At 36.8% G+C, this 25,295-nt stretch overlaps 1 protein-coding gene across 1 annotated transcript; it reads right to left on the bottom strand.

Annotated features, from left to right (window-relative positions):
- Positions 1 to 62: 62 nt before the first annotated feature.
- bmerb1 (bMERB domain containing 1) lies at positions 63 to 25,085 on the bottom strand. The gene is made up of 6 exons (XM_030134334.1): positions 24,795 to 25,085; positions 18,473 to 18,593; positions 11,900 to 11,973; positions 6,274 to 6,388; positions 1,479 to 1,561; positions 63 to 1,376 (listed from the first exon to the last, which is right to left on the bottom strand). The coding sequence occupies exons 1-6, from the start codon at positions 24,880 to 24,882 to the stop codon at positions 1,258 to 1,260; spliced, it is 600 nt and encodes a 199-aa protein (XP_029990194.1). The 5' UTR covers positions 24,883 to 25,085; the 3' UTR covers positions 63 to 1,257.
- Positions 25,086 to 25,295: the final 210 nt, after the last annotated feature.

Raw genomic sequence — 25,295 nt, 5'->3', positions numbered from 1 at the left:
TTGTGTTTTCATTCCACCTTTTATCATGTGAACATGAAACTATTACACAATCACCCAGACTGTTCCTGAAAGATGCTCTTTATTTATTTAAACATATATGTACAGGTAGTTTCAGCTTATTTTTCTGCATATTGTTCAAGATTCGACACCCTCAAAGTTACTACTACTACAGAAAGCTAAGTTATCAGAAAGAAGGTAAAGTGACACTAAAGAGTAACACTTTGCTCGACAGGAGTCACTAATGTCCTAAATACACTCAAACATACACGTACACTGTAGGCATTTACAAGGGTTGCATTCATTTCTTGGTGTTTGATTAAAAACGCAAGACTAAGTTCATAGGATGCAAGTTGTCAGCGATATCCATAATAACACTGAATTATGTCGTGACCACAGTCAGGTTTGTCTGTGGGTTGATGGCTGAGGTGGCGTTTAATGTCCAGGGTGAGTCGCAGCGGCCATCTTAGGAAAATATTTTACGTGTTAGCTAAAATGTGACTAAATCTGTAGAGAAAATATCTATGGAAAACTGAGTTATGAAGGATATTCTGTTAATACGAGGATTTTGTCGTCTTAGCGAAAAATTTGAAAAGTCCAGAGAAATTGCCAACCCTGGCAGTGGAGTGTTTGTGTGGTCAGCACTGAAGTGGATCTGTTCATTTGGGAACTCACTGGACGCTACATAGACGATAACCGCTCAAATCATCCACAGGCTACCACCTATAACTTTTTTAGCATTCACGTCAGTCATCAGATGCGAACATCATTGTTTTGTGTTGTCTCTCTTAGGTGCGAGGTTCACTAGGTGGTAAATGGAAGAATTAAATGGGTTTTTTTTTCCCTGTAGAGCAGAGAACCCTAGTATTAATTGTTTTTGTGGACATTGTGCTTGTATTTCTGTACATACTCTGTTATGTACAGTGTAGCAGTTATTTTATTGTCCTGTCAAAGAAACATTACATGAAAGGATGAATAAGTCTGCTTCTAATCAACTCCGGCTGACCTTTTTTTTTTTTTTTTTTTTTTTTAAATCTACAATTTCCCTATTTCTCTCTGAAACCACACATACATGACTAGTGTTCATCACTTACAGAGGTCAAAATACTCCAAACTTTGTAGCAAAGCTTGTGGTAGGTGAATGCTAAAAGGTGGTGAACTGTAATTTCCCAGGGTTCTCTGCATCACAGAAACTAGTGGGCGTGCCATGTGATGTGATGTATATGTGTTTCTGGTGCTGTGGGGTCATGAAGTGGTCAGTTACATGACCACACATTGGGTGGCTCCGCAGCAGTCCTTAATGATGGCCACGCCTGACTTGGTGATTGATGGTTTGTTTGGAGGCGGTTCTGGGATTTGTCTCTTGGGCTTTGGGGGATCTTAATGTAGGAAAAAAACAAAATCAGAATTATTATATAACAGCAGAGTTAGATTGGTATACTACTATGATATATGATTTAACTCAAGCTGTGGGTTCTCACTTTGTGTAACTTTAAGTTTCTTCTCCAGTGGCATCAGCTTCAGCCGGAGAAACTCTGCCATCTCCTTGTCCTCCTCTTGTTCCCTGAAGAACCATAAAGACACATATTAGTCATTTATTCACTTGAAGATCCTACGGAAATCAGCAGGAGACTGAGACAGCAGTTCAATCACTCATCTAAAGCACCTAATAATGGAAATGAATAAATAACACACACTCCTACAACATATCCGCAATTACATATTAGCTGAATCCAAAAGATCATCTACAAATGCAAAAAAGTAAAAAAAAAAAAAAAAAAAAAAAAAAAAAAAAAGAAGCCTCTAATATGTTTTTTGCGTCAGCTCCGAGGCTTAAGGGGCTTGTGCCTTTACACTTACAAGTGTCATGAAAATAAGTGTTCCATGTTTTGTATAATCCAACTGATAAACAAGTCAACCAACAGATGCAGGTGAAATGGAGCCTTCATTTATGTTAGTCACAGATGAGTTTCTCCTATAATACTAAATTAAAATATTAGTTCTGTCAAAACATGATGTACTTGTCCATAAAATAATGACAACTGAAAGCTAATGTATCCTTCCTCTTTGTAACATACAGTACAAACATATACAAAAAAAAGAGTGGTGCCAGGCACAACAAACCCCGCCCGTTGCATGTATTGTAGCTTATTTTGGCATCGATCCAGCTGATGTCATCATGTCTATGCATGTGGTGATGTCAGCATGTCAATTCCCTCTATATATGTGCCAAGTTTGAAGTAAATTGAAACAAAATTGATGTTTTTATAGACATTTCAAATTTCACCCATTATAAGTAAATGGGAGAAAAAAAAAGATTTTAGGAATTCATTAAAAAATTGAACTTTGACCTACTTCTCCCAAAGTGAAATCACATCTATTCTGGGTCACTGGCAATCTATAAACTCAATTTGGTGTGAATTCAACCAACAGTTTTGCTGCTACAGATGTGGAATTTTGCCCATTATAAGTAAATGGGGGGGGGGGGTTAAAATTCATAACAAATTGAAACTTGGACCTACTTTTCCCAAATGTAATCACATCTATTCTGGGTTACTGGTAATCTATAAACCAAATTTGGTATTAATTCAACCAATAATTTTGCTGCTAGAGTGTTAACAAACAAACAAACTGAACCAAAAACATTACCCCTTGTCTCCCCTTTAGGGGGGCGGGGTAATAACAGATTGTCAAGGCAATTAAGATGGACCCATGTCCCAGATCACACATTGGCATCAAAGGGTTTATAGTATAAAGTAAACTACATTCTGACAGATAACTAATAACTTGGTTGGGGAAAAAACATTATTTTTAAAGGGGAAAGAGCAACTTCTACATAAAGTAACACTAAGGACAGGATGACGGTATCATGGGGAGAATTCAAAACAGTCTATGGTAGAGTACTGCCAGAATAGGCTGAAAAGTTCATAGGAGTGCATATCATTAGACTCACTCCATAATTGTCTGAGTCATAGTTTTGGCCACATTGTGATATCTGAACAACTTTACTCTCCTAACGCTGCTGCTTCATTTTCCCTGAGATCAGCTGACCAGCTCTTGTTGGCTGTGCCTAAGGCCAGTCTTAAATCTAGAGGAGACAGAGCCTTTTCGGTGGCAGCGCCCAGACTTCGGAATAGCCTCCCTCTGTCTGTTAAATTGTCATAAAGACTGAGAGGACCTAATTCGAGACTGAAAACCCACCTCTTCACCCTGGCATTCAAAAACTAATAAGGCAGGAGGCCTTGGTTTCACTTATTGTATTGATTTGTATACTAGTGTGTTATGTTTTGCTTATTTGATATGCTGTTGTGTATTACTGGTTTTTCATTGATGCATTTCTGGAAAGCACTTTGGTCAACAGAAGTTGTTTTTAAATGTGTTATACAAATAAATTTGAACTGAATTTTACATAATTGGGAAAATATGGTTTAGGCAATTATACTAAATAAAAACATAATGCTAGAGCAAAGAAACTGAGCACGTATTGACCAGTGACCGGTCAGCGGTTCATTTCAGGAGAGGATTTTGGAGTACAACCAGTGGATTTCACTGAATATTTCCAAACCTATGATGAGTGCTACCCTTTTGGTGTTAGTTTGTCAATAAATATGTGAGAAAATCTTTGTTCCTCAAAAAAAGATGTGGGGGGTGGGGGTATGGGTATCTCAGCCTCTACAGTCCAGAACAGAATTAAAAGATTCTAAATGTATTTAACAGCGTACAGGGTTAGGGCACCAGCCTCTGGTAAACCTTTGGCCTGAATCTGAAGACTGGATATACACAGCCCAAATTGGATTTAACTAAGCAAATATTTCCCATCCTTCCACAGGATAATTACTACATTCATTAAATGTTTATCTGCAACAAGTTCTTTAACTGATGAAGTGAGTAGATTCTCATTTCTTAAACATCCATCAGTCTGATAGAGAGCATAAAGATCGAACTGTGTTTGAATGGAAAAAGGTCATGTGGTCTGATGAGTCTAGACCAGGGGTCTCAAACATGCGGCCCAGGGACCAAATGTGGCCCGCCAAAGGTTCCAACCCGGCCCGTGGGATGAATTTGTAAAGTGCAAAAATTCCACAGTCAAGGCTGTCGAAGTCCTTTTCGTTTCAGGTTCCACATACAGACCAATATGATCTCCAGTAAAATAATGACATGATAAACTACAAAAAATAATGACTCGTTGGTTTTGATATGAAAATGTAATATCACATTATGCCTATAAATAATGACAACATAAAATATGTCTTTGTTTTAGTGCAAAAAATAACATTAAATTATGAAAATATTTACATTTACAAACTGTCCTGTAACAATAAAATGTGAATAACCTGAACAAATATGAACAACCTGAAATGTCTAAAGAAAATTGAGCATAATTTTAACTATTTTCTGCCTGTTACTCAGTGTTTAGTGTCTTTGTAGATCTGATCCATAATGCGCATGTAGAAATGATAAGTTGAGGCATAATATTGTTAAAATTGCACTTATTTTTCTCGAGAAATTTCTTGTTTTTTTCAGGTTATTCACATCTTTTTTGTTTGGATAGTTTATAAAAGTATTTTCATAATTTAATGGGGTTTTTTGAACTAAAACAAAAATTTGGAGTTGTCATTATTTATAGGTTGTTACGCTATTACTTTACTGGTCCGGCCCACTGGAGATCCAATTGGGCTGAATGTGGCCCCTGAAAGAAAATGAGTTTGAGACCCCTGGTCTAGACGGACCCTGTTCTGGAGTGATGGATGCAGAGGGAGAAGAGAGATCAACAAAGCCATTACCCATCATGCCTAGCATCTAGAGTACAAGCCTATGGGGCCAGTGGTAAAACCTGGGGTTGGTTCAGCAATGTTACGTGTCCATAAAGTGACAGTGAATCCCTGCTGTAATCAAAGCTAAAGGCAATCCAACAGAATATTAGTGCAAGTGATGTCATTTTGACCAGACTGTGTATCGTCATTGATGTGACACGAAATACTGTACGTTGAATTTAACTTTCGAAAGTATGAACACAAATCATAGCACATTTTAATATTAGTGCTTTCTTTTTAACCCATAAAGACCCAATGTGACTTTTGCGGCAGTTCCCAAATGAATTTTTCTCTCTATTTAACCTTTCTTAAGTAATTTATCACCATTTATTATAATTTTATCTTCTGTATTTTGCATTTCTTCAATAAAAATCTAATATTTTCCCAAATTGAATTCCCTGATCATGTAGATGTTCATAAAAGTTCATATTAAAGTGTGTTTCAATAAAATCTCTTATTAACTGAACATAAACCCAGTGTGTCCATATGACTGTCATTGATCCAACTCCATGGGTTTTACTGGTGAAACAATGTTATAGAAGATGACGGTGTTTCCACGGTAACTACAGAGCCTCTGAATGTCCAAGGCGGAGGCGGTCCTTGGCAGAGGTCTGCGCTGTCCAAGTGCTTTTCTAGTTAAACATTAGATGATTTTGGTCGGCAGTGGTTGTTTGGGTCTGTATGGATTAATTTGCTTCTTATATTCCAAGCCAAGTTCTTCTTATTCTGATTGTAGATTTACATCTTGATCTTCAAACTGAATATGTGTTTTACAAATGGATTCAGCCTCTGAAATCAGTGGCAATTTACAAAAGTCCTGGAGTGGACTGAATATTAAAAAAAAAACCTATTTGCTATGTATTATGTCATTAAAACTTTACAAGCATTCTCACAAAGGCAGTAGGTATATTTATGTGACAGAAACATAATCCCATTGAATGAGGTGCAAGCTGGTTTTGATCTTAATGCAATTGTAACAACACATGTGATGTTTCCTTTTCTAACTGAAGTCGGGCAGTTGCTTGGAAACCACCATAGAGACAGATTTCCGAGCGGTCTGTGGTTGCTCATCATTTAGTGTCATGTCTATATCAAGTAAGTTATCTCTGTGGGAGCAGAGGGGAAGGAAGAGGGGCAAAAAAAACGACAATGCAGAGCCACGGCCATCAGTCAGCCGCCCACCCACACACACACAAACAGACACACACAGACACACACAGGAGACAGGGTTGTGATGATCGAGTGACCTCGTCCAACACCTTCAGTCATGCTCAAATTTTCCTCCACATTTACTCTAATGAGGCTCCTCTGTTGTTTCTCAACCATCTCATGTGCATCAAAGTCACAAAGAGCCCACTGTCAGTCTGTCAGTCTGTCTGTCTGCGTAAATAATAAACACACATGGCTTTCACACACATGACTTCAGATATTAACCGTGGCTGATAATGCTGAAGCTCTCTACCTTAATCTCTCCACCTCTGCGTCATCGACCAGGAAATCCCTCTTCTGGACCAGTTTATGGATCTTCAGGATCAGTTCCTCTTCCCGCTGCCTGTGCTTCTTGTTTTTGTCTTTCTCTGGGGGAAAAGAAAAAAAGAAATGAAAGAAAATAATGTCAGAAGTAGGACTGAGCAAAATGCTATCATGATGAAAACACATATTCATATTTTTCTCCAGTTTAAAGGCAGATTTTTAGAGTAAAAATTGAAGAAACCCAATCGTTGTTCATGGTTTTAAACTTTTATTTATGGTCTGAATATGAGAAACGGTTCTAGAGGTAAACATCATAAACAGCAAAAAAGTAAGAAAAACTTCAAAACATCAAGACATTTTTTTAAAATTTGAAAATGTTAACATAAAAAAGACAAAAAAATATGTATTATTGATGTAATGATGTATTATTGCAATAATCATAGCTGTTGATCCCCAAGGAAAACTATCAAAATATAATATAAAAATGATAAAATAAAGTTCATTATTGTTTCAATGCTGCACTATTCTTTACTATTACTATTTACTATTTTGCACAGTTTTGTTTTTTTCTTTTTTTTTTTACTTTAATTCTAGATTGCATTTACTCAATAGCACATGAGAGCCATAGAATAGGATATAGGAGAGGTTAAACTAGAGTCAAATTCCTTGTTTGTGTGCACAGACTTGGCCAATAAAGATTATTATGGTTCTGATCATAACACTAGTGTACTTTTTTTTTTTTTTTTTTTTTTTTTTAGAAACTATCTACCTCAGAGATTAAATGTGCTAAATCTTACATACTTTAATAGGATACACTGGAAAATAAATGACAAAAGTGCTGGATAGCTGATGTTTTCATATATTGGTTTATGTACATTTATATGTGTACATATGTATATATGTGTATAAATCTATTATACAATAAATTTATAAATCTCCTACTAGAAAGAACCTGTAAAGTGAATATAATGTAATGTACAGACAGTGTTTTGAAGTAGATCTGTAGCTCTGAGACAAACATTCCTTTTGAGAAAAAACCCGTTCTCTCTTTAATTCTCAGTATTTTTAATCATTTTCATTAATTCATCATTAGTTACTACATTTATTTACTCTTTACAACAAAACAGACACAAAAACTCCTTCAGATCCATGACTTTGACTCAGCGAAATACCATTTAATTTATTCTGTAATTTAACCCTTTATCGGGCAAGTGACTATTTTTGGTTATTTCCATACACCTTACAAGACAGTGACAGCACCAGTTCCAGTGAGGACAGTGAGTCAACAATCTCAGGTCCAATGTGGTCTACAGGGTCTGTAAGGTCCGCCTCTGCATGAACAGTGAGCGTACCTGCTTTGTTAGGTACCATGAAGTAATGGTACTAATGTAAGGAATGATGTTCAAAGGGATCATGTGGATGTGGACAGGGGTCTGGATCAGCACTTATGTTCTAATGTTCTAAAATACATGTTCCTTTCATCTTACATGTGTTTTTCTTGTGTTATATATAGTTGCTTTTTGTTTGTTTGTTTGTTTTGTTTTGTTTTGTTTTTTGCCACTTATGGGCAAGGAACCAAATATTGTAACTTCATTGACCTTGATTTTCTACATGACAATAAAAAATTTTGAAAAATTTCACAAAAGTAAGAAAGTCTTGTGTTCTGCAATAACACACTAAGGTTGAAAATTTAAATTTCAGAGTATTTCTATGAGTGCCCTATAAAGGACAGAACACTGATATATGTAACATGTTACTGTTCCTCAATGCTGGTCATAAATAAAATAAAATAAAATAAAATAAAATAAAATAAAATAAGCAGATGGTTGAAGGGACAAGCAAGAAAAACTTACATTTTTATAATCTTTTCCAGTGTCATAAAACATGAGCTTACAGTGCACACAGACTGTGGTGGCCTTAACAAACTGACCTTAGAGCAAAGTCGACTGGCTCTTCATACACAGACCCTTACTTCTTCCCTCATGTATAATTTATAGCAAATAAAGCACTGATTTGATTATGCAAATGTTGGAAAGCTCTGTTTTTTGTTTCATTTAGCAAAGGAATTTACATTTGAATCATGCGCTTTAGTTATTTCCTTAACCTTCACACTCTAAAGCACAGAAACAGACACACATGGAAACCTGTGTAGACAGCTCCAGAGGAGGTTTTTGTCTGGCTTTGGCTGTATTTAGACCGAAGCTGGAAAAATGACTGCAAACATCAGCTCTTTCTCCCATCCAGAAATAAAAGTGGAGCAGTGCAGCTACAACAGAGTGTGTCTCCCCGAGGGGCAGGACAATGTATTCACAGGGGTGCCTGGCGTAAATCTCAATGTCAGAGGAGCTGGAAAGGCAGCGAGGTCTGGGTGTCACATGACTCTCATTGTGTAGGAGTGAAGCAATAGGCAGCCAGAACCCCCCCAACAACTGCATACGTGAGACCCCAGTGGCTCATGGGAAAACCAGTGAGGGTCATTTTTAGTGGAGCTGCTTGTGTGATCAATAAAACCATATAAAAATTAGCATAGACAAAATGTAAACAAAAAAACACACCAAAAAACGGATTGGATGGATTGTATGGATTTTCTTTTGCGCAATAAAATTTACAAAAAAAAATATGACTGATCATCTTTGTTTGGAAGGTCACATGTCTTCTCTGATCCAATCAAAACATTGTAATTTTACATACAATTTATTATTTTACATAGTTTTGTTTGTCTGTAAAAATCAACATTAACAGAGTTTAAATGTATGACAAAAAACAAAATTACTTTGCACCCAACCTTTATATGTAAGTGTACAATGGAATTGATTTACAATAAGACAATAAGTCAGGTTGAAAACATTTAATAACCATTTATATTTCCCTCAACTAGTGGAGAAATTGTTGGCTCATGTGCCTTTCAGCAAGGCACCTAGTCTGCAGTGTGTGGTGTGATTCTGCATGTTCAGCTAATGATGGGTTAAAAGCCAAGGGTGTTGCATGTGCGCATCTAAAATAAAGAATAAGAATAAGAATAAGAATAAGAATAAGAATAAGAATAAGAATAAGAATAAGAATAAGAATAAGAATAAGAATAGTTCTTCAATTATCACACTAGCTCAACTTTTAACTACATTTCAGTTACATGAGCAGTTTGGTAACAGTACTGTAGGCCTATTCTGTTAACTTAGTCTTTATAATTCTGAGTTAAACATTGAGCTCTACTCTTGTGTATTATCTCTCCAAGACCTAAACAGCCAACACTTGATACAGTAACCACTGAATTTACTCAGAGCTTTTATGAACGTCTACATAGTCAGTAAATTAAATATATGAAAAGACCTGATTTCACTGAAAAATACAAAATTCAGAGGATAATACACACGGATTAGAACACTTAAAAGGCAGACTGCTGTGATGGCACTTGTACTGACACCACTTGAATGTGGTTGGTCTTAAATGTTTGCAACTCATTAATAAATAGAAACACTTTGAAGTGAACATGTTAACATGGTCGATACAGGCCTGGCTGCCTCGATGAAACAGACTACAACAAAACTGTTCACTTACAGACAGGGTGTACAGACACTAGTGCTGCTCTTCCTGACTGAATGTCCCAAATATACCCAAAGTCATTATGAATTCTTCAGAAAAAATGAATAAAAGTATCTCCACATGCAACCTGCTTAAAAACCAGACAAACTGACCCATTTACTGAAAAAAAAAAAAACAAAAAAAAAAAACATAAAAAGCTGCACACTACACAATACACCCACACCTGCCTCCAGGTTAGGAACAGTGAGTGACCATGACATGCAAAACAAACCTGTTACACACACATGAATGACACAGCATTGTACTTTTGTGTTTTTTGCCGTTCTGTCCTTGTTTTTTTGTTATTACTCTGCCTCCTGAAGGGGAGGCAAGGGATACTGTTTTTTGTTGATTGCCAGTGACCCAGAATAGATGTGATTATCTTTTGGGAAAAGTAGGCCAAAGTTAAATTTTTTTTAATGAATTTTTGTAATCTTTTTTTTTTCTTCCTCATTTACTTATAATGGGCAAAAATTCACATGTCTGTAGCAGCAAAACCATTGGTTGAATTCATACCAAACTGAGTTTATAGATTACCCATAACTCAGAATAGATGTCATTACATTTTGGGAAAAGTAGGTCAAAGTGAAATCTTTTTGGGAATTTAAAAAAAAAAAAATTTCTCCCATTTACTTATAATGGGCGAAATTTTACACATCTATAAAAACATCAATTGTGTTTCAATTTACTTCAAACTTGGCACATATATAGAGGGAATTGATTTGCTGACATTAGTACATGCATAGACATGATGACATCAGCTGGAGTGATGCCAAAATAAGCTACAATATCTGTGATGGGTGGGGTTTGTTGTGCCTGGCACCACTTGTTCTGGTGTTATTATTAACTATCATTATTTACCATTATTACACTATTATAATTATTTTGTTTCACACAAGCTTTGGCAATGGCGATATGGTTTACATTTTAATAAGGCTCTCTCTTTTGCAGGTTTATGTTGGTAAGTTTTTTTATACATGCTATAACTAACATGAGTATATTACAAAAACTGAAAAAAATATGCTTGTGATGAGTCTTAATTGCAGTTGTTGGGAGCCTGAGCAGCCTTGCCATGCAAGGCACCGCCATATTCAATCTGCATTTAGAATGACAGTGAATTGTCAAGAGGTTAAAGGAATTTAGGGGCAAAAGTGATGTTGATCTGTCACATATTGGAATTGAACTGAGGAGACATTTCTGATGAGCTTCTATTTCACAACTATAATAAATGACACTTCTGATATATCATCTGGGTTTCTGTTATAAGCAGTTACAAGGAGCTCACACACGGCATGATTGAAATGCCGCTGGTTCCAAAAACAGTACCCACGTGTCCTTGAACATAACACACAGCTCCTCCTGCTCACACACATACTGACACATGATGTATATGCTCAGCGAGGAGGCGTGTTTTCTGCTGTTGCTAGGTTGTCTGTATGCAGCGTCTCATGGACTGTTGTGCGTTACTATGTGTAATGTATCTGGCATCTGTGAACCACTTCAGCTGTATGGTCGCTGTATTATAACCAGTGTCAGTTCTGCAGAAAACAGTAGAAAAGCCAATTGTTTCTTCTGTATGTTGAATGTCTGTTACTCAAGAACTCATGATATATAATAAATATTATTTTTAAAACACGGACAGTCACCATTTCATTGCACAAAGACCACTTGACTCTTACATATTATGAAAATACTTTCCATAAATACCTTTCCTCAGTTTCACAGTGATGTGTTTGTGAAAGATTGATTATATGTGGACACCTCTCCCTCATAACTTATCACGTCCCAGAGACTCCAAATCAATCCAGCGTAATTTAGAGCAACAACACTTTCTATAAATCTCCACGACACCTGCTGACATTGTAGGACTTTAGCGAGCTGCATATACACGAGCCAACAAACTCTTTACTATTTTTGGACTAAAGCGTAGACGTACACAGAGGATCAATTCTGAGTGGTACATTTCCTGAAGGGCTTACAGCTGCTTTTCTTGAGACAGAAAATGTGTACATGTGCGTGTCTGTGTGTGTCTATACCTGGTACTGCAACAATCTGTCTCAGCTCCTGCTTTAAACTCATGATGTCTTTGCAGAGCTGAATGTCATCCATCCTAAGAAAAAGAATGAAAACAGAATTAACACTGACATCCATCACAGTAAGGAATAAGGAATATTACTAAACTGCATCCAGCTCTGATTTCTGTGACTGATTGTACACAGAGTTATACCACATAGGAAACCCTAGATCATAGCAGAAAGCATTTGGGAGTTTTAAAGACCTTGTTTTATTCTCAATCATCATGAATATCAATATAGACTGTTGCCTATAAAGTTGGAATAATTTTGTTTTCAGATGCATTTCTTTTTTTATTCCTATTTCTACACATCACAGTCCCAGTTACACTTTATTTATGAAGAATAAATCACATTGTCAAAATCTTTTAATCTTCTTCTAGGTTAAATTGTTGTTATTATTATTATTATTATTATTATTATTATTATTATTATTATTATTATTATTATTATTATTATTAATAATAATAATAATAATAATAATAATAATAATAATAATAATACATGGTGATAAATCACTCTGGAAAAGTTAAATGTTGGGGAAAAATGTAGAATTCACTACACAAATAGTTTCTCTCTTAAAATTGACATGGGGGGATTTTGTTCAATCAAACCCATGAGGTATGAAAACAGTGGCACATGTCTGAATTATACAAACAGGGCTTTAAAAATGTATAAGAGTCTAATTTTCTTTAAGTTTTCTGATCACGGTTGCTGTGTTGCCGGGGTCTTGTAAACCCATGAGGGTTGGTGACACAAAATGAAATAAAAATATTTAAACACTGATGCAGTTATCTTTAACCTTTTAACGCCAAATGTATCATATTTGATACGTGAGTTTTGAAGCCCTCTATATGATCAGTGTGATTTTTTTTCTTGACAAACCTGATGCATACAATTAGATACAAATAATAGACGGATAAACCACCAGGGGGAAGGAATTCATTCACCAGAGGCCTTTCCAGTGACACTATAAGATTGTCACTGAGGAAGGAGGCAGAATTTTGCCAATTTAGAAAAGGAATTACCAAATTGTTAGACATGTTTGTGTTATATTATGTTTTTGTTTGTTCAAAAATAATAATATTTGACCATTGAGACATGAGGTATGAAATATGATACAAAATTGAAACTCATACATGGAAATTGATATTTGAAAAAAAAAAAAAAGAATTGGGGTTGTTCAGAAGGACCAATAAAGGCTCCAGTTTCTAAGAACTGGAATTTTCTGTCAATGATTTAATGGTTCAGGCTTTACAGGGTTAAAGATGCAATTATATAAGTTAAAAGAATCCCTCACCTACAGTGGCCACAAAAAATATGCAAGTCTTCATTAGTCATTGTGTTTGTTTTGTCCAAATCTGTTTGGCTTTTATTTCAAGGGATACAGTATTAACAGTGGTGGACACTCAAACCTAGTATGATGCACCTTAACACTGGATCCTATGTGATATAAAACAGATAAAATGAGAGGAGGAAATCTGTCAACTCTGAGGAATCCATGAAAGGCAGCCCATTATTTCTGTCAACACATACGACTTATAGTAAGGTGATGAAAACACAGTTCTCATTTTAATGTGATTATACATTATTGAGAAGTGTCAGGAGGGATGTGTGACAAAAGAGCATCTGCAAGAGTTAAAGGAAAGGTGTACAAGACGGTAGCGATGTTATGAAGTGGTGAAATGTGGTGAAGGAAGACATGGAGGTAGAGGATGCAGGAGACACGGTCACATAGAATAGAATAGAATAGAATAGAATAGAATAGAATAGAATAGAATAGAATAGAATAGAATAGAATAGCCTTTATTGTCATTGTTTGTACAATGAAATTAGGAATGCAACTCCAGTCAGTGCAGCATATTTACAAACACCAGTACTACAGAAATAAGAATAGAGTGAATATAAAATTACAAAAACTAAAAAATAAGATAAGAAAATACAATTCAAAAATTTACAGTTTAACAAAGTGATATAAGAATAAAGCTTAGTAGAATAAAAAAGTAGTAGTTGATACACCATCAAAAGCAGAACTGTGAATATTATTTCCCTATTCTTCAGTTACATCCTCCTAAATCCCCATAAATTTATACACCAGAATTTTGGTTCACCCATTAAATTACCATGACAAACTTCACACTTTGAAGTCATTTTGACACACGCGCCTTCAGAGCTTGAAGTAAATTCACCAAACACAGCACTCAATTACCGTCAGTGAATTTTCTGTCATTCAAACTAGTGATTAATCAATACTTCATTTCTGCGTTCATGTCTGTATAACTGTATAATTACAGCGTCACATGCTACAGAGGTTGAATCCTGTCTCTTGCGTCGAGTCTGGAGGCTGTGATGTCAACGCACATGCAGATGCAAAACATGGACTGTAAATCAATGTGTTCTCTGAGCCTTCTGCAGCTCTGACAGCTAACCCTTGGGGTCTTCAACGTGTTACCCCGTCTTCATCCCTAAATACCCTCCTCTCTCTCCCTCCTTCCCTTTCATTCTCTGTCTCTCTGTGGAGCAGTGACAGCTACCACAGATTTAATTCTCCTTGTGATAGATCAGGCCGATGACTCATCCACAGCCTCCTTCCTCCTCCCTCTGCATTTATCCTTGTTGCTGTTTTACACCTCCCTCCCTGTTTTTTTTTTTTTCTCCACCTCTCCCCTCCTTCCTGACCCCTCTTTCATGGTTTCTCTGGTTCCTCTCTTTCTTACTGTTTCTTTTTGTCCTCGTTCTGCCCCATGTTCAGCTCTATATAATGCTATCTGCAGATTCCAGCAGCTTCTGCACTTTGACACTCCATCTGCTAGTGGACGTGAGTATTTATGCGCTGTTTTGAGTCACACTGATCCTGACAACAGAGACGCAAGCAATAAGCAGCATGACGGCCTAATGAAGCCTTTCAAGCGGGCGTGTGAACTAACATTATTAACTGACTGAGCCCTCGAAAATGTGCGTCAGCTTCATTTGACACTTCAGGCATCATACTGCAGATGTTAGCAGGGTAATGACCCCCAACATTCACTGCCCCATTTAAAATGTTGTTACAGCCACAATATTATTTATTACAGTTCTTGTACAGAACAAGGGCTTGTATTTTCCCTTTTACAGTCAGTTAAGCACAAAAAAAAAGAAACAAAGTGAGGAAATAAAGATAGTATATCACCCCTAAACATAAATCCATAATCACTTAAGCTAATTGTGAAAGTAAATTACTTCATCACAGTGACTCATTCAGCTGTTGTTGGCATGTACGTACATGGCCTGTGAATAATCAATGGACATATGGACGGCTTCTCGCAAAATCAGAGCTGACGTGCATCATTACAAGGAAACAACACTTTGCGGAGTGTCAAATGTGTCATGACAGACGAGTAGACTATCCACATAATGACAGTAGTGGGAATTGTGTTGACAGCAAGCTTTTTTTTTTTTTACCCTTACTTAATATTTAGCACAGACAATGCACGATATATATATAGCATAATGCATCATATATACTCCGAAGAATGAGATTAAGTTACTACTTGGTTCATAAATGCAGCATTTTCAATTAATATTGAGCGAAATACTTTTAAATCATTTATTGACAACAGATTAAGAATTAACTTGTTTCAAGGCTATTGATGTCAGTTAAGTGGAATTTCTGGCTAAAATAATATTTTATAAGTAAATCATGTTTATTTGTAAATACTTTCATGATGAAGAAGTTGTTGCTGTAAAAATGGAAATAAATTATGACAGTAAAATCTACATTTTGTTGGAAGAAAAATGCAATAATTACCTTTGAGTGTATTATAATTTACATGGTCTGAGAGGAAATAAGAATTCTACCAACCCCGAAGGACTTAAAAGTTGTAGCTAGAGATTTTTTTTTTCTTTAGATTTTTAAATGTTTTGAAATGTACACTGAACAAAAATATAAATGCACCACTTTTGTTTTTGCTCCCATTTTTCATGAGCTGAACTCAAAGATCTAAAACTTTTTCTGTGTACACACAAGGTTTATTTCTCTCAAATATTGTTCACAAATCTGTCTAAACTTGTGTTAGCGAACACTTCTTCTTTGCTGAGATAATCCATCCACCTCACAGGTGTGGCATATCAAGATGCTGATTAGACAGCATGATTTTTGCACAGGTGTGCCTTGGGCTGGCCACAATAAAAGGTCACTCCAAAATGTGCAGTTTTATCACACAGCACAATACCACAGATGTCACAAGTTTTGAGGGAATATGCAATTGGCATGTTGACTTCAGGAATGTCCACCAGAGCTTTTGCCTGTGAATTGAATGTTCATTTCTCTACCATAAGCCATCTCCAAAGCTGTTTCAGAGAATTCATGAAGAAGACTGTGCGAGGAAAATGGTGGTCACACCAAATACTGACTGGTTTTCTGACCCCCCTGGACCACCCAATACAGTAAAACTGCACATTTTAGAGTGGCCTTTTATTGTGGCCAGCCTAAGTCACACCTGTGCAATAATCCTGCTGTCTAATCAGCATCTTGATATGCCACACCTGTGAGGTGGATGGATTATCTCAGCAAAGGACAAAGGAGAAGTGCTCACTAACACAGATTTAGACAAATTTATGAACGATATTTGAGAGAAATTGGCCTTTTGTGTTCGTAGAAAAAGTTTTAGATCTTTGAGTTCAGCTCATGAAAAATGGGAGCAAAAACAAAAGTGGTGCGTTTATATTTTTGTTCAGTGTAATTAGATGATGTTTGACAATCACTGATCAGATACATGATTCTACTGATCTACATTGTGGCTTGTCAAAGAAGTTTGGAAAAGTGATTTCTCTTTTCTGCAGCAGTGAGAAACACTGCCAAGTTCATCTACATATTTATATTCTTTGATTTGGATGGTGAAGAGAGCTGTAGAGAGAGGGGAGCATTTTCAAATTCTTACACCTCTTTCACCTCATTTCAGCTCCTGTCGCTTTAATAGTAATGAACAGATTCACAAATGATTCAGATGTACTGCAACATGTTGGACACAAACGATTCATTCTGAGGAAATGAAAAGTAATGGAAATGAAAAAAATTTGACTAAATATCATGGATACAGTCCAAAAAATGAACTCTTCTTCCTTAGTAACATCCTCCTAAACCTTACATGCAGGACTTCTAACTGAAAAAGCAATGCTGCCTAAATGTTGTTGACTAATTTAGCATAGCAATCCCCTCAGGCGTGGGGTCTTTTTGACCTTGAGCATGTTGTTCCAAACTGTTTCAGAGATGGTGATTAATTTTATACAGGAAACCAGTGTTAGCCAATGTTCAAATGTCAAAACATGACAAATTTTAACTGTATTACAACAATGATGATTAATAGGTTTTTCATATTCATTCTCTTATGTTCAATGCATATGTACAGACTATAAAGTGTTTGCATTATAGTCCTGTTTTAACTGACACCAGGTTGTAAAACATTATCTTTAGCCTCATAGTATAATTGCCTAAATCATATTTTTTTCCAGTCATAGCTAATGATGAAAAAGGAATCAGCAGTATTAGGACAGTAAAGTTATGCAGATATCACAATTTGGCCAAAAATATGACTTTTATGACAATTATACTGTGAAGCTAACGATATGTAAAAATGGAAATATCATTTATATGTCTTATTTAAACGTCATCTTAACTTATTTATTATTTATTGTCCCTTGTATCATATCGTGTTTTTTAGGTTTTTATCATGCTCTTAACAGGTTTTTTTATATTGGCATTTTAGTGATATCTAATGACTTTTATGTATTTTAGTCTGGTTTAACCATGATCAGGGAGCCACTGGGAGTACCTGTCAATCTCTATGGTCTGTGCTGTTTTTACTCTGTCCTCTGTTTTGTGTATAACATTTGAGGTGCCCTCTGTAGTCTACAGAACAAGTCTACCTACAGGTACCAATAAAGTCACCTTGAAGCTTGATATCAGTGAGTGCATGTTTGTAGGATACCAACTAGCACTTTGGGTGTCTAGAAAGGCGCTATATAAATCCAGTCTATTATTATTATTATTATTATTATTATTATTATTATTATTATTATTATTATGATTATTACTTTAAATACATTTAAGCTTAGATTCTGTTGAGTATGGAAAAAAACCTGGTATCATTCCCTTGGTTTAATACTAAATTTCAATAGTTAAGGATCAAATCTCTAATATCATCATCGTCAGTCCATGCAGCATGTGAGAGCACCTTTAACAGACAGGGTCAAGTTGGTGCATATTTCATGTCGTATATTGTAAAACTGCTTTGAGAGGAGCTAAAAACAAAGCATAATAATTATACCACAATGCGCACTGTCATTTTCTTTTAGTTAAGATGGAAAATTGGGAATGAAACAAGTATTATTTATCAACCACTATTGAATCCGAGGTATTAGTATTAGTATTAAGATGGTTTTAGCAAGACCAGTTTATTCATTCAATATATTAGAAAATATTATATGGAGTCAGGTTACAGACCTAAATATGTAACATGCTGAAATACTATATAATTTTTAGTGCAATAAGAATCTCACATGAAGCGCAGCTCTGACTCCCGGCGCACTAACACCTCCCGCAGGCGCTGGATACGAGCCATCTCCACCTCAATCTCCTCTGGAGACATGGTGCTCTCTGCCATGGACACATCTGAGTGACCTGAGGAAAGAGACAATAAGAAATCAAATTAACGAACAAACAAAGGAATGAACAAGAAAAGCACTCGGAGAGCACAGACCAAGACAGATCTGCCCCGCCCCCCCAATCACCACCAAAATTTAATCATTCGTTCCTTGTGCCAGTATCAATATTTCCTGAAAATTTCATGAAAATCCATCCATAACTTTTTCAGTTATCTTGCTAACAAACAAACACGCAAACACACAAAGCAAAGTGATCACAATTCCCCCTGGCGGAGGTAAAAAAGACAGGGAGAGCTGCAGAAATGAACATGTAACATCCTTGTGAAATTCTTTTTTATTCCCACAAGGACAACTGTGCCTTCCACTTGTCTCTCAAAACAGCTATGCTTCATCTTGGACAGCCATGAGGAGTTTGGGGCTCATTTGCTGGTATAAAATTACAGAGAAAAACTCATGCACATGCTGCCAAATCACTGTGGCACAGTGCTGGTATCTCCTCTCAAGAGTTTTAATTACGAATTTGTTTCCTTTTTTGATCTCATTGGGGGAAAAAAATGCATCTAAGAGCAGCTTCAAGACACGATTTCCAGTATTCTCATTAATTCTCTCACTGTTTAAAAAACTTTCTCATCACGTCAGCATCTTGGCAAACACATTTGTCACCTTGTCTCACTGCGACACGTCATTTCACAGCAGCCAGCAATGTGATATTTGGAAAGAAAGCAGCATGTGTAGCAGAGAGAGGTGATGTGAAGTTTAGAGACACGGCAGGGCTTCGTTATGCCATGTGGTTATTTGCTTAATTGCTCACAGTCAATAAGTATGTGTATGTGTCAGGCAGGAAAGCAGAATAACAATACAATTAATAGGCATTTTTAAAGGGACAAGATGTTCAAGTGCATGACTGAAAAGATTTGGACGCTGGTGTGGATTAATTACCAGATGTGGCTTCTTCCTGAGGTGGAATGCAAACCTCACACCCCTCATCAGCCAATCACATACAGGGACACCACAGCCACTAAACACTGTAGCACTATACTGACCAAACAGTGCTCTGAAAATGCTGTGAATGCTGAAGCCAACATGTGTAAGCTCATTAAAAGAATGACTTGCTTTTCTTTAGTGAATCTAGTATTTATTCTCAAGCTTATTCTTTCTGCAAATGTTTTTGTTGATCTTTATTGGAAATAATCAATAAGACATGAAGATTAACATGAGTCATCCTAAAAGAAGGTTACAGTGATTACAACAGGTTACATATGGAACCCAAGTGTCAAATGTCAATCTTCCACTTTGCAAGAGCATGAATAATTTACAGTCCACACATATATATCACTGAGACAAGAAAAGAAAACACATACTCAGCTGATAGTGGTATCTATTATCAGTACAGTTCTATGAGATGTAAATGCGAGAAATGTCTGCTCTCTCTTAGAAGCTCACAGAAGCAGTGACAGTGACTCTATACCTGAAATATTTGCATATTTGTTAAATCCCGAGCCATCAGATTTTGACAGGTGAAGCGTTTATCTGCAGCGTTGTCTTGTAACATCAGAGGACTGAATCAGCTCTTCGTCGTCCTGCAGCAACACGAGCTGCAGTGTGTGTTTGCGGTCCTTTACGTGGACGCATGCTGAGGACAGACAGAGCTGACTCACCACAGCAGACAGAAGCCGGCACAGGAGGGGCCCGTTTGTTTACGCCTCGCTGATATTGAATCATCACCCAAACTTGTCTGCTGACAATAGGCACTTTGCCAAATCGGAGTTGTAATTTACCCGATGGCACAAGGCACAATGAGCTCAACTAAAGCTGAAAATAGGAATTACCATGAGAAAAATGTTCTTCTCAGTGGATTGGGTAATTATTTTGATAAATATAAAATCATTACTTCTCTCAAGGTTAAAGCCTGGTTTCTGGCCTTGCGTTAATGTTGAAAAAACCTGACAGTTATTTGTAGGAGATGTGATAGAATGAAAACAATGATAAGTAGACACAACTCGACACAACAAGATGATTACAGGGTAAAAAAAGACACAAGACAAAGTAGCATCTAAAGTAAGATGGAAATGACAGAGAAAAAAAGAAAGTAAATGACAAAAATGACAGTAACAAAGATACAAAAAAATAATAACAGGACAAAAAAACACACCAGTGGACATTAAAACACAAATAATTATGTGATTTAGAGCTTATTTTGTTCATTGTGTTTGTTACTAATTCACTAAATGAAGCAAAAAAACTTCTTAAGGTGGTGTGGTTCTTCTCAGTGGTCCAAACATGGCAAGCATTATTATTATTAGTATTAAAAATTAAAAATTATTAGTATTAAAAATTACTGTATAAGATAACATGTTTGTTCAAATGAGTAAAATCAAGACAAACATTGGAACATTTTGTGAGTGTTTAAGCTGAGAATGTAAACAACATAAACCCAAAAAGAAACCTGAAATATGTCAGTATAACATATTAAAATCCTAAATACAGTGCAAAAAATAAAAATTAAAAATCTCCATTTGCTGAAAAAAACAAAACCCACATTTTCTTCAGAGCTGTGTTAACCTGTCATGCTTTAACCCTTTATCGGGCAAGTGACTATTTTTGGTAATTTCTACAAACATTAAATATGGGGCCTCCGTGATGTCAAGAAGCATGTTGGATTTACAACACTATACAGTGATTCAGAGAGATTTTATAGAAATTTTGAAACTGTAAATAGTGAATATGAGTGATTTTTGTTGGTTTATGACCTTATAATAGTTGTTTTATTGCATGTGTTTACTTTTTAGCAAGTGGGTGTTTAATGGGAAGAGGAGGTGGATGATGATGTCCAATAACACACAAAGGTTGAAATTTTGAATTTCAGAGTATTTCAATGAGTTTCCTTTAAAGGGTTAATGTAGAAGCATGGCGGAAACTTCAGACTTTTGATCTCAGTTGGCATCTCGATGTCTTGTACTGTATTTAAGAAATTGTAGTTAAAGTTGGATGTTTTTTCTTGATTTTGAAAAGAATATTCAGTGGATGAAGTCATCACAGAAACAATGAGACCACTGGAAATACTCAAAAACGTTCTATTAAAACTGTTATTACTCAGAGAGCGTTTACAACCATATTTGCTGCAGTCGCAGTAGCATTTGTCCTCTGTCATACAATGTGACTCCATAAGCGCAGTGACTTACAGAGGCTGAACTACATGTATCAAAGTGACAGGAGTTACATCCAACTGCCCCTTTAAACCCCATAATAAATCTGAAGAGGCATTTCTGTTCAAATCTATGAGTAACTACTTTGGTTTTCCACAATTTACAATAAATTGCCATGAAACACATTCAGCCAAGTCTACTCTTCCTCTGTAAATATTTCAATGATATGAAGAAGAACCACCTGTGACTTTGGGTCCATCATAAATCCAAAAGGCTCCACATGTTACATACTACATACACAAAATATTTACATTCAACAATTAGCATACTTTTGCATAAAAAACAAACAAACAAACAAAAAAAACAATAGAGTACATCTTTCTGGATGCATTGCTCAGGGTGTTGAATACGTGTTATGTCCTGAAAGCATTCTTGCCAGCTGGATGCACGTAACCTCGGTAACCAGCTAACCTCACCTGTATTGGCATGTGTGTAACAGTACAGACTGCCCACATCTGTTAAATACTACAGACTATACAGACATGTGTGTAATACTACAGACTACTGGCTTCTGGGCTACACCTGCCATTATCTGTTGTCGCCACAATTGCATTGCATTGTGGGATATTTATGCTTGCAAGGCATCCAGAGCTTGCATATTGTAATATACACCCAGAAATAGTATGCAGTTCACACACTATTGTACCACTACCACAGTTCTCATGTACTGTTTTAGGGTGCTAATTAGCATGCTAGTATGGAATTTCAGGTGTGTATAGCAACAGGATGTCCAGAAGAACAGCTGAAGCAATTTCATTGCACTTGGTACAATGACAATAAAGATATTCTGATTCTGATTCTGCTGTGTTTTTTTTTTTTGTGTGAAATTTCTAGTTATTGTTTTACTGCACAGCCCTAATCGTAAGTCTGATATGTGTTCCTTTCTTTCCCTTCCTTCATGTCTTGTTTTTGTCTCATCCACACTCCCCTCTCTTGCTCACCGCCATGTGCTCACCATCAATAAGCCCGAGCTGCATTAAGTCCCAACTGGACCATTAAAAGTGGCAAAGTGCCAGCTCAATAACGTCCTAACAGTCCCCCTCTCTTATCTGCGCAAGTAGACACTCTCACACTCTGCATCAGGAATATTACAAGGAGTGAATTGTTTAAGGTTGTTCCTAATTAAAAGCTGCTCGTTCACTGGTGGTCCGTTGATGTTGACTCAGCCAATAACAAGTAAGTAACGAAGCTCATCACCGGCCGCAGCAGATGTAAACCAGTCACCTCATCATGCTTATAATTAAAATGTTTGACTAACACAAACTGCATGATCAGTCTACCTTCGATCAAGCCCTGCAGAGGCTTGACAACCAGGAAATGTCAGCATCTGTATGACATCCAGCGCAGACAGCCCTGGCACATCCTGCAGTCACATTGTATTCACACACTGCTGTTGCTGCTGCTGGAAACCCCCCCTCCTCACCACCATCCATAGGGGAAAAACACAGATGGTGAGCACAAAATAGAAACTGCAAGGCAAACACAGGCAGTATTTGAGCTTGTGTTGGAAACACAGGAGGAGATGAGTCTGCAGGGGTTCACTTTGTTTTACCTCTGTGCCTCTGTGTGTGTCTGTTTTGTGTGTTGTATACAGAGGGGGAGCAATGACTGGATCTGATTCTAAAAATATCCACTGGGTTTTTTTTCTGTTTTTTTTCTCTGACTTTTTTTTCTGGAAGTTTCTTCTTCTTCACCCCCCCTGCCCCATTCCCCAGCTCCCCCCACTGTGATATCACATCCACAGTGTAACCAACTGGGATGCGTTTGAGCAGATGTCGTCACTTTTGACAGACGTCATTCTTCACCCTTTACTCTCTTCAGACCTGTCATTAGCACTGAAATATACATCTATAAATAGAAACAACAAACATTGTCTGCAGGAATGATTCTTTTATGAACGGTTAGAAAGGATGTTTGTTTATGTGTGTGATGACTTTTAGACTGAAGTTTGTGTTTTTTAATAGATTAGTCAATTATATCACTGAGGCCTCAGGACATTTTATAACAATGTACAGACTTGATGACCAAGGGGTTGATCAAAATAATAACTGTTAGCCTTGGTGTGTCACCAATATCCCATTAAAATGAACCTTCTTAATATTTTACCCCTTGACTTCAGATTTACATATTCTATAGCTGAACTATATTTGATTTTATTCAGTGTCCTCTATCTTATGTTATGCATTTTATGTAGTCTAATTTATTTTGATTTTATATAAGTTACATTCATAGTGGTATTTGAACCTTGCTTTTTAGCTCATTCTATGTCTATTTTGTATGAAGCACTTGAGGCATGCAATTTTGTACTTTGAGCTGCATTTCTTGTGGACAAAAGCTGCAAGATCTGATTGTACAGATGTTGTAAATGTCACACCTTCATTTCTAGCTGTAGAAATTCTGTAGTTTGTCTAATTAAATAATTATAATGAAGTGAGACTAAAAAATAAATGATAAATACAGCATGGTCATATTCTCATTGTGATTTGAAAGAGTAAGACAGAAAATGTCCTACTAAGCTGATGTTGTGTTGTCCTCCAGCATTACAAATAAAGTCTATGTACGTTGTGTTGGTTATAAAGCTTCATAAAAGTTGCATTACATTTCAAGTTTATTATTTTTATAGTCTGTTTATGTTATTATTATTCAGAGTGTCAACCCAAATCTGCTCATGCTCTGCTGCACTGAAGTAAGAGCAAACAAGTTAAATAGCTTTGTGTGTTCCTGTATTCGAGGGATTTCTTGCATCAAACAAATCCATGCAAAAGCAGTGCACTGCCTATAGAGTGAATGTATAGGAATTAATGGGCCCATGAGCACAAGGCAGCGCCACATTATAGGGTTACATCCCAAACCCTCTGTGAGTCACACGTTAACCGTTTCCATGCAAACTGCTCACTGGGTTGAAGCAAGAGTGAACCAAACAAAAAGAGCTGACGGGGGGCTGTTTGTGGACACCGTGCAGCTGCAGGAACAACAGCAGCAGCAGAATGTTGTGTTGCATGGACGCTCACCTTTGTCCGTTGTCCACGCCGTTTCCGACACGGCACCGTAGCTCCTCAACGCGCGCTCGGTGTCCGAAATAGATTTCTTCAGTTCCATGTTGGTGTGGAGTGGCAGAATTGGGGTGGGTAGACAAGTACCTGGTTTCTTTTTTCTCTACTCTAGTTCCTCTGCGTAGCTGCTGTTAGATTAACTGTTTTCACCCGGTGACAAGGCTGCAGCGACCCGAGACGCTGAGCATCTTTATCCGAGCTTTTCAAGTCCCTCGACGTGTGGATGGAGAAGATGCGGCGAGCATGCGCAGTGCGCGCAGGGATGTGAGGATTTGGGAGACACCCACTGACACCGAGATGACGTTAAACATAAAACAAAAGGTTCACAGTTGAACTGAGTTTCAATGATTTTTAAGCTGATCTCAGAGCGGTGTCTAATGTTTTTACCTTTTAAAATGAGGACACCGTGAGTTAAAGGGTAGGTGGTATTTTTATCAGGGTTTTTTATTTCTTGTCTCT

Source organism: Sphaeramia orbicularis, chromosome 1 (genome assembly GCF_902148855.1).
Source record: "Sphaeramia orbicularis chromosome 1, fSphaOr1.1, whole genome shotgun sequence".
NCBI lineage: Eukaryota > Metazoa > Chordata > Actinopteri > Kurtiformes > Apogonidae > Sphaeramia > Sphaeramia orbicularis.
This window is presented reverse-complemented; position numbering and strand designations above follow the sequence as displayed.

Excerpts from the sequence above, each read along its gene's own strand:
- bmerb1 (XM_030134334.1), bottom strand. The coding sequence starts at position 24,882 with ATGGAACTGAAGAAATCTATTTCGGACACCGAGCGCGCGTTGAGGAGC. Across the intron at positions 18,594-24,794 it reads GGCGTGGACAACGGACAAAG|GTCACTCAGATGTGTCCATG; the intron begins GTGAGCGTCCAT and ends CTCTTTCCTCAG. Across the intron at positions 1,377-1,478 it reads GAAACTTAAAGTTACACAAA|ATCCCCCAAAGCCCAAGAGA; the intron begins GTGAGAACCCAC and ends TCCTACATTAAG.